At 36.8% G+C, this 10,441-nt stretch overlaps 1 protein-coding gene across 1 annotated transcript in view; it reads left to right on the top strand.

Annotated features, from left to right (window-relative positions):
• Positions 1 to 205: 205 nt before the first annotated feature.
• The window catches only part of abca1b (ATP-binding cassette, sub-family A (ABC1), member 1B), a 53,152-nt gene continuing 42,916 nt past the window's right edge, over positions 206 to 10,441 (top strand). The window contains exons 1-3 of the mRNA XM_006629740.3: positions 206 to 404; positions 3,838 to 3,943; positions 6,650 to 6,743. Of these exons, the coding sequence (XP_006629803.2) occupies positions 3,878 to 3,943; positions 6,650 to 6,743 (160 nt within the window). The 5' untranslated portion in view covers positions 206 to 404; positions 3,838 to 3,877. The remainder of the gene's footprint in view (positions 405 to 3,837; positions 3,944 to 6,649; positions 6,744 to 10,441) is intronic.

Raw genomic sequence — 10,441 nt, 5'->3', positions numbered from 1 at the left:
AAAACTCACATTTCTTGAGCGTTCATAGCTTAATTTTCTCTTGCGAAACGAATAGTTTTTTCTTTATTTGTCGCGTTGGAAGGCAGAAGGACAAAACACAATGGCAGGGTAGCCCTTTTAAGAGCTGTTTTGACTCTACACGTGCTTCGCTTGCAATGACTGAGCCACACAAACACAGCGGAGACTGGGATCTACTCGACCGAGAGTAACCCTGCCTCCTCAGCGCAGTGTACAGAGAGCGCTATAAAAACAGCTAAAGGTTAAAAACGGCAGTTTCACAGACCGAGACCGCACGGTTCACAGCGCAGAGAGAAGATACAACAAAAAGGAATCTTTTGCTTCGTTTACTTTAAAGGATTTAGCATTTATGCATAAAGACACATAAAGACTGCGCGAGATAATAGGTAAGTGTCGATTTTTTTTAATCGTTATGTCATTTGTGGCTTTGGCATGTTATGGCATGTACTGTATCAAAAGTTTAGCTCTAACTTTTATTTTTATGACGGCATATTTGTAATCCCACGTTTGTATCGGTTTTTCAGTACAATCCACATTCGTGTCTTTTGAAAATGTGAATGCAAAATTACATTATATTCAGAAGAAACGATGAGCTGTCTTTTCTTTGTTTTAGACACAAAGGTTTTTCTTTTTGCTAATAATTTTATCCATTGGTGATCGTCAATTAAAAATCTTTACGTGTTAAATTTCTCTGTCTTTGCCAAAGTAGCCCTGTTTTGTTATATTGCTCAAAGTGAACGCCTTTGTTAGGAAGTGTTTTTGACGGGACACTTTGTAGTGTTCTTTTTTCATAGCCACGCATCTGCCGCTATCGTAGACTAGAAGCACTGTAGAGAAATGACCGACAGTAACCTCTCTGCTGTGAAACACAGCTGATGCGAGTTCTTAAGCAAGACTTTTTTTCCGCTATGTTAATTTAGAAACACGAAAAAGTACGGTAAATACCGATCTTCACTAGCATTGTGATTTTATTTCCTTTTGCTTTTATTGTTTTACCGAAAATGAAGAAAACAAATATACAAGTGCCTGAGGGAAATCTTGTGTGGAAATCTGGTTTTAGGGATTTGAAATTTTATCACTAGGGACAATAAGTGCAAAATGGTGAGGTATTTTTTTTTGAAAAACGATTGTTTGCACCACGGATACGGTACCGAACGCATGAAAGGTGAACTGAATTTTATTGATTTTATGTAAAAGCAAATCGATTAATTATAATTCGATGAAAAGCGATATACGATTAAAAACAAACAAACCACGATTAAACAAAAATATATATAAAATAACGGAGCCAAAGCTGTCATTCTAATTGAGATAAACAAGAAATACCTCTAAATATGAAAGAGTAAAATAGTTGTTTTTTGCGACGCTAGGGGCGCTATAGACATACTCATTTTCACAAAACGTGGCTGCAGATTATGCAGCGATGTTCCGTGATTACCCTCAACAGTACCAGCGGACGATAAAATGGATGGATATACGACTGAAATCTCAGAACAGTACACAGTAGTTTTCCGATATGTGTCAATATTTTTTAATTAATGTAACAAAAAGTATTTTAACAGGTAATTCGATTAACTTCAATTTGGGAGGGGGGTGAATTTTAATTAAAATTTAAGTTAATTGTATCTTAATGCTGTTAGAACAAAAATAAAACACGATATTAACTGAAGTTCAGCAAATTCTGTTTCTCTTTTTTATTTCTGGTTCTCATCAATGGGCCATTTTCAATAAAGGAGCACAATTAAGGGATGGCACAGAGGTGCAGCGATTAGCATTGTTGCCTTGCAGTACTGGGGCCCTGGGTTCAATTATGAACTTGGGGCAGCTACAGTATCTGCACAGAGTTTGTATGTTCCCTCTGGGTGCTCCTGTTTCCTCCTACGGTTCAAAGACATACTGGTAGGTTGATTATCTTCTCGGAAACTGGGAAGCGTGTCTGTTTGCCCTGCAGTGAATTGGTCTCCTGTCCAGGGGGTACCCTGCCTTGCACCTGTTGCTTGCCGGTGTAGGCTCTGGCTCCAGATCCTCTGCAGCCCTGAATTGGATGAGGCAGTTAGACAATGGATGGGTCTGTGGAAGAACAATTAATAGTATTTCTTTTTGTATGTATTCCTGTTTATGTAAGAACTTAGGGCTATAGTTAATCAACTGTGCTCAGTGTTTACTGGTTATCCGAGGACTTGCAGAATGTCCATATTACATAATGAAGAAAGCTTTGAGGTTTAACTTCTGGAGCACAATAAGTAGAGATCTTTTGATGGAACAGTAAGTAGACAACTTTTAGATTAAGAAAACTGTAGTGCATCTCTTTCTCTTTGGGAGTACAGTAAACCTTCAATATATAAAGTTTGAATATGTGCTTAAATATAAGCTACACGCAAGGTTTCCTAATTAATTGAACATTTCCACTGCTTTTCTTCATAAAAACTGTTACAGATTGTCCTGACTTTTATAAACCCTCTATTTGTACAAGTTAGGTGGTACAGAATCAGATGTACACTTAATAAAAGACTGGCAATATTTTTTTAATTGAAATCCTGAATGTTCCAGTCTATGTTTGCAATTTTAAATTGTCACTTTTTTAATCAAGTGAAACATTGGGTTAATTTACTGTACAGGATGGCCTTAGAGAGATATTGAGAATAATAGTGTGGCACCAATCCATAAAAGGGGGGCAGAACTAAGCAAAGTAGCCTAATTATAGGCCAAAAAGTCTCACCTCTGTTACTGTACACATAATGTAATGAAAACTATAATTAGCAGATGAACAGAGGATTGTTAGTATATCAGTACAGTACTACTGGAAGTCAATGTGGATTTAGAAAATGAAGGTCTTGCTTAACAAACATGTTAAGAGTTGTTGTAGCGAGCAACAACAGTATTATGTAAAGAATATACAATACTAGTGAATGGTATATTTAGGTTTTCAAAAGGCTTCTGATAAAGTTCCTCATAGAAGACTAATAGATTAGCAGAGATCACAAATACAGGATGAGTACTCAAATTGGGGTGCAGTACAGCAGGGGTCTGTACAAGGACCTCTGTTATTGTTCATTTATATAAATGATTTAGACTTTTGTATTGTTAATAAAAAAGCTCAAGTTTATGTCCATCCTTCCAATTTGTGCTTTATCCAATTCAGGATCACTGGGAGACTATCCCAGCAAGCAATGGGTGCAAGGCAGGATCAAGTTCACCTATGAAACCAAAATAGAGGGATTACAAATAACAGTAGAAGTTGTAAATGAAATTATTTTTCATGAAGACACTCCTTCACCTTTATTGCCAACTCTCTAAATTAAATATGCCTGAAATGTATAGAGGTACTTAAATACTTTCGTGTATAGTGTTTGAAATCTATTCCAAAACTCATAATAGCTAAATTCTGATGACATTAAGATATCAAAATGCTGCTTATGAACAGAGCGAAGAAAACCCTTCTTAGTCCATGTTTGTTCTGTGAATTATGTACCTTAATAAGTTTGCTTATTAAGTTTTAATAAGTTTGCCGACTGTAAAATAAATCCCCAATTTTTATTCTGAGACACAACAACCCTTGAATTTTTATATGTTTTACATACAGTAAGGCTGTGGCTATTCATTTGATAAAGAAGAGATTGCCTCAGTTTCGGAATGCCAAATTCACTTTTAGAACTTTTTCAGCTCCCCTCAATTCCTTCTCTTTTGGTAGCAGTTCCTTCATAATTGGTGCAGTTGCGGCAATATCAGATAACTGAGAGCACTTTGATCAGAACCTTTGAACTATGTGTTGGCCGGATTTCATTCTCTATAGCTTCGTTCCCCTGTGCTTGCTTTCAGTCGAGCGCCGGAGTCTGTGAGCTGGAACTCCTGAGGAAAGATGTCCATCTTTACTCAGCTGGGTTTGCTCCTGTGGAAGAACTTCACCTACAGAAGAAGGCAAACAGTAAGACTGTCTTATCTGGCCCTGTGATCATTTTCCTTGCTTGTGTGCTTGGAACCTACTGCTCATAGCTATTACTGTATACGATGATGAGATCATGTCTTGCCATCATAATTCCTGGTCTTCCTACAGGAGAGAGTATTCTGTTTTGACACCAGAGAAAGCAAAGAAGAAGCAGATAGAGAGAAAGGCGGCACATTTACAAGTGCAGCAGGTTTAGGAAAAATGAAAATCAAGCATGTCGAGAGGAATAGCCACATACTGTAGGAGTATATATATTTCACGACCCTCCCAAGCTACGCTGGCAGGGCACACAATCATATTTTCTTGCACAGTCTTCTGCAGTCTATAATGCAAAAAAGGCCCATTTGAACCCAGTTGTGTGCATTAACTGTAATTAGAGGGCCTATGATTTGCATATTTAGAGCTTTAGATAGAATTTGTACAGTACATTGAAACGGCTATTTTCTGAAGGAAAGCTTCAGACAATAATAAAAGGCTTGGTTTTGAGTTTATTTAACATGGAGGAGGATAAAAACGTATTTGTTATGAAAAACAAGTATCAGTTTTTTTAAATTGAAGACAGACTCGATTGTGTGACACAGTTTTGAATATTTTTTAAAAAAAAATTCTGAAAGTTGAATGATTACAGTTTTTAAAATTGGGCACCTTTAGGCTGTCCTCCCAATTTTATTGTGTAAGAGTATTGTTTTTAAAAAAGGGATTCTTAAAAGTTGTATTGATCTTGCCAGTGCTGATTTAAAGTTCAGGCATTGGGTTGAAGTGCTTGAATTTGAAGTGCCTCTTTGAGACGTTGATTCTACGGTTTGGGACAAAAAAGACGGTGTTTCGCTGTGAGGAGAGCCAGTTTTTCACTTACTGTCTTCTGGCAAAGATGAGACACAAAAGGCAAGTTCTTTGCAATGTCTGTTTCTCAAGCGTGAGCAGCAGTGCAATGTAGAAGCTGTAAGAAAATTAGTTCTGCATGAACAAATAGTTGTGAATTGTGTTAGATAACACAGCTACGTGTGCTACAGTATAGCCCAGATGGAACATCCATGGCTAAATCAAGTACTCACAGTTTACAGTTAGGTTAGCCAGGGAAGGTGAAATGGAATAAAATCTTGTTTAATTCAATAGATCCAGAGTTTTTCTTTGTGTCTGACCGTTTGTTTTCACTATGCACTTCAGAGAACATGCAAATGAAAAAAGGCAGCTCGGGGGCAAAGTTGGAGGATAGAGAAAACATGGAGTGATATTACCAGTATTTCACCCACACGGTTCTCTTTCCTGTTTTAAGAAAATGTCTGTTGAAAGCAAACATTATTCTGGGAAGTAGTTTAAATATTAGAGTCTTCATTTATTCAAGTAGCCCTGATAAGTGCAGATAATACTGGAAAAATATTTTTAACATAAAATGTATCGAGCATTGATTTGCCAGCATCCATAACAATAAAACTACATTTTCAGTTTCCTAAACTCTCGCATTAGCTGAATTGCAGAATACAGCAGATGTAATTTCATTGTGTGATACTGATTACATACCATCGCACGAGTGAACCAGCTCTGACTGGAGCTGAAACGCCCAGTTACAGAGCTGCAGCCATTATATGCAATTATGGTCTGGACAGCCTTAATCACCTGTAAATATTTAAATTTTTAACCAGATTTTTTATTTTCTGGACTGAGGTTACGGAACCGCTTGTATTATTCCCTCAAGCTACAGAACGTTTTATTTTAATGATGTTTCATTGAAAACTACAGTTTGTTTGCTTTTTAGAATAAGATCTTCGTACTAGGAAGTACTTTGTACTTCACCCAGGAAATTCAAGATGGTATCTTGATAGTGTCTCAAAATTATATAGAACTGAAAGAAATGGAAAGCTACTTGACACTATATGAAATAAAATACAGTACGCATATATAATCCTGAAAGTGAATATTATTAAGGTAAAAAGTTTAATTTTAAAAGCATAGTTTCTCAGAATTTCTGTATATCATCAACTCATTTCTGTGCTTTATAATATTGGGCATTCTTTGATTTTAAAATGAAAATTTTTCAGGCAACATTTCTTGTTTTGATTAAGTAATGAAAGTTAGATTAACATTGTAGAAGCAGTTTGTGGCTAAAAAATCCTTTTGAGAACAGCAAGTGATTGGCCTTTTCACAAAACTGGTTAAGCTGGCCTTGCTTTCTTTCTGCTTGCTTCTGGTGGACCGATGTTATTGCCTGACAAGGAGATGCAGCTAATTAACAAATTCAGAACATTTTCACATTTCTAAATACATAAGGGCCTGCGGACTTTCCCATGGTCATGAAGTGAGGTGATTCACATCAGAGCTCACGTCTTTTGAAACCAGCCTCTCACCAGTGACGTGCTATTTGGCCAAATTAAACCATTGCTTAATTTGCGTGCTTTAGATTTGTTTAAAGACATGCATCATCATTATTAATTGTTAAAGACTCTGGCATGCATTGTTAACGAATGCCTCTGATAAAAAAAGAGTAAATTGAGTCATTGGTAATTTTCTTCTTAAATGTATGACATTGGAAAACTGTGCTGTAGTTGACCAGCTCTTGAAAGCTTTTAAATTGTTCAAACAAAGCCTACGACTGAAACTCAGACTTTTTTCACTGAGGCTTGTGAAAAAAAGCCAGTATTGTGCTCTGCAGCTTTACAGTGTCGATCTCTCTTGTTTTGTTTTCAGCTCCAACTTCTAATCGAGATAGCCTGGCCGCTCTTCATCTTTTTCATCTTGATATCTGTGAGGCTTTCGTACCCTCCGTATGAGCAACATGAATGTAAGTACAGAAGATCCTTTTTGGATAACGCTAGCGACACTAGCAAGGTCATGGCAAACACCAATGGACTGATACTCTCATTCTCCTCGCAGTTCCCAAGCCACACTAGTCTCAGCTGCACAATGAAGAACTTCAGTTTGACTTTTTTGAGGTCACCATAATGCCTATGACCGTGCGAGACAAAAATAAATTAAGAAGGGTAAAAAACTTAAGATGGTTCTATGTTTTTTGGTATGAGAGTAATAATTGTGTTGGACGGGCATGTGCCCTGTTGTTCACTTCACACAACAGAAACCAGGATAAGACCTGGCCTTGTGAGATGATGTAGCTCTTAGAGCAGGAGGTTCCCACCTGCCTTTAGTCTAATAAGAAAATAAAAGTATTTTGTCTTTGCTCCCCAGTGGTTGGCTACACTCTATATGATCCCGTAAATAAAAGTTCGCGTATGTATTCTCACTGTAAAATGGTGTATGCATTCATAAAAATGTTCTAGACTCATATGTTTTTTTCTTTTAAACTTTTGTTTAAATGCTGGGAATGGTGTATTTCAGATGGCCAGCGTATTTCTTTAGTTTTTTCTGCTGTAGATACAGTATGTAGAGCTCTAGTGAACTATTTCACTAGTAATGTCTGGGTCTTAGATTCCAGAGCACAAATATTACAAATGGGTCTTTTCTGTTTAAAAGTTTTCACTGTGTTATTATCTGCCTGTGATATGAATAAAACCTTTAAACAATGCAAGAATATGTTTTTTATACTTAATTGAGGAAGGTTCTAATATTTTTCAAAGGCAACAGGCCAAAATACGGACCAACTGCCCAGAGGAAAGAGAATGATAGGAAAGTTTTCTAAGCTTCTAGTCTGGCTCACTGTTTTTTCCATTTATTCTGCCCCCATAATCCAACACATTCCAAATCTTTTGTAAAGTAAAAGAAAAACATGGATTAATGGTCTCCTTTTCGACACCTATGTAATCTCCTGTTAGATTTGCACTTTATGAGTACCTTGTGCAAAATGGTAAAAATCTCAAGCCATTGCCAGAATACACAATCGGCATTTATGTAAAATTTGACTGCGAGCAGGAATCCCCCATTAAGTCTCACTTGCCTTTTCCAGGAGTGTTATTTGTAATGATTTTATGATTTTAATTGCCTTCCTTATCTGTCTGTTAGTTCAAGTTGGATGGAAGTAATTGCAATCTGTAGTGTTGGAGAGGCTGGTGCTGTTCATAAACATCTATCAGGTGGACTTTTGTAACAGGTCAGGATGCCCCAGTTACAGCTGCTGTTATCAAGACACACATTTGGGATGACATTCTCAGAAAACACCAACCTTTACCACCCATAAGCTAAAGGTGTGACGACAGACCAGTGTTCCATTTTCTGTATAAAACAAACAATCCTGCTAGGGTTAGAGAAAAGTCCAGTTACCACAATTTTTCTCATTCTTTATAATACAAGGCCACAGCACTTACAGCCAAGGGATCACATAACGGGTCTGCCTGGATGTGTGCCGAAATAAATAAGTAAATGCAGTAGTCTTACCCCCACAGGTTCACAGTTTTGGTAACAAGGTTTTAATCACTGATTATACGTAAGCACCCTTAAATTTTAATCACCGATTACATGTAATTATCCTGTATCCTTGTAATGATCTCTAAGTTGAAAAATATACCTGTCTTTCACAGTGGTTTTCACTGTGACTGGTAATGTGAACTCCTTCCTTTGGCATTACAGACACAAGAGATGGAAAAACAGTCATTCACACAAAGCGGTGAATATTATTCACTTGAAAAGTTTTATCATCTCCAGATTATGAAGGCTGTTTAATTGGAATGTAGAAAATAAATTGACAATGGTAGTAAAACTTTAAAATGTGCTTAGGGGGCAACAAACGCAACAGTACTTTGTGAGAGTGCAGTCATACTGTGATCAGTTCTGTGTCTTATGAAATAAACTGGTGTGCAGTAAAATATCAATACTGATATTGATACTGAACATGTTTAGAAGGGAAGCGAATAGTCTATTTTATAAAAGGATGGGAGCTAACTAAAAGCATTCAGAAGCAAATTGTTTTATGAAATCATAAAAAATACAAAAAATGTAGGAAATTAAGATCTAAGTTCGGAAATGTTTGTTCAAAGAAAGGTCTTGTAATAGCAGGTTGTAGCTTACTGTGCGTGTGGAACCGATGCTGGATTTAGTGCCTGTGGCCAATTGAAGAGAACATATTCTTTGAAATGAAGGATTATCTTTAGTTAAAGACTGAATTTACAAGTCCGACAGGTGAATCATCTTGTCACAAAGCCAATTTAATACTGACCCTGCAGGCAGCATGTGTGTTCTTCCTCTTTGTCCATGTCTGATGTACACTAGTTTCCTTCCATTATCATGAAGAACATTGGGTGATGAAAGGCATCCCAAATTCAGACTCATTCAAGCCATTCACCATTCCTCATGCAAAGGGAAAGTGATGCACAAACTAGTACATTGTTCAGTGGTTCTGCTTAAAATCCTAGTTTAGAAGTAAGACAGGATTTATGTAATCTGTTGTGAAGCTGACATGTGAATGTGGACATGTTGCAACTTGTTTGTCTCTCAGGCAAACAGGTCTCGTGAGCTGGGATGAGGTTGTTCTTTGTGCAAAATACCTACTCTGTTCTCTTCATGCGTGTATCCTTGAACTGATTTCAGTGTTTTCAAATCTTCTTTATGTCATAAATTGACGCACACAGGCCTTTTAATTTCTTTCAATCGTCTGGGACAAAGAAGATGACTTTCTTCACTGCCTGGTGTGTCTTGGATATGTTGATTCTTTGGCTCCCTGAAAGAAACATCTGTTGATCATGTTGTGGTTTTTTATGGCTTTTGGCAAAAATATTTGGCATTAGCATGTTAACTGAATGTCCGTCCATCTAAAATGAGAAAGCTTCTCATCCTAACCTCATCTTATTTAGAGCCTTTATATACACATACTGTGTATACACACATGGGCAATTTAGACACACCAGTTGACCAAGCAAGCGCTTATTTAGAAGGTGGGAAGAAACAGGAGCATCAGAAGAAAGCACTCAGTTGTGGGGATATCATACAAGCTTCATATAGAAGGTGCCTTAGACCAGAGAACGCCCCGACACACGTTTATATTTTATGAAGCTGTAGTAATGAGGTGCAGATTACACGTTTATCTTTCTTGGCCAAAGACAGATATCTATGTCTTTTATGAGGTAAAATCTGCAAACTCCTGTCTAAATGATTTATCTTATCAGTTTCATTGAGCACAGCATAACTGGCAGTCTAAAGTTAACTGATAATACTGCTGCTTTTTGACTTGTCATACAAATGATTACAGGCTTTGAGAAGAAAAGCAGCCTAGTGCAAGGGTCATGTTCTATGCTGAGACAATCATTTTGGAGTGATTTTATTAAATCATATTATTTTGGACAGTATTTGTTCTGCCAAGTTATATCCACTTCATTAGAAATTCAACTTTTTATATGTCAATCTATTTAGCTGCATAATAAAGCTGCATGATAAAGTTTACAAATATTACAGAATGTTTTTAAAAAAGAAAAAATCAAAGGACATTTCTGTGATATTAATCTTGAAAAAAACGTTCTGATCTTTTATGAATCTGTACGTCCAAAAACCTTAAGAAGAGGTTTATAGCTCCCTTTTCACAGCTTTTTAGTGAAAGCA

The sequence above is a fragment of the Lepisosteus oculatus genome, chromosome 1 (genome assembly GCF_040954835.1).
Source record: "Lepisosteus oculatus isolate fLepOcu1 chromosome 1, fLepOcu1.hap2, whole genome shotgun sequence".
Taxonomy (NCBI): domain Eukaryota; kingdom Metazoa; phylum Chordata; class Actinopteri; order Semionotiformes; family Lepisosteidae; genus Lepisosteus; species Lepisosteus oculatus.
This window is presented reverse-complemented; position numbering and strand designations above follow the sequence as displayed.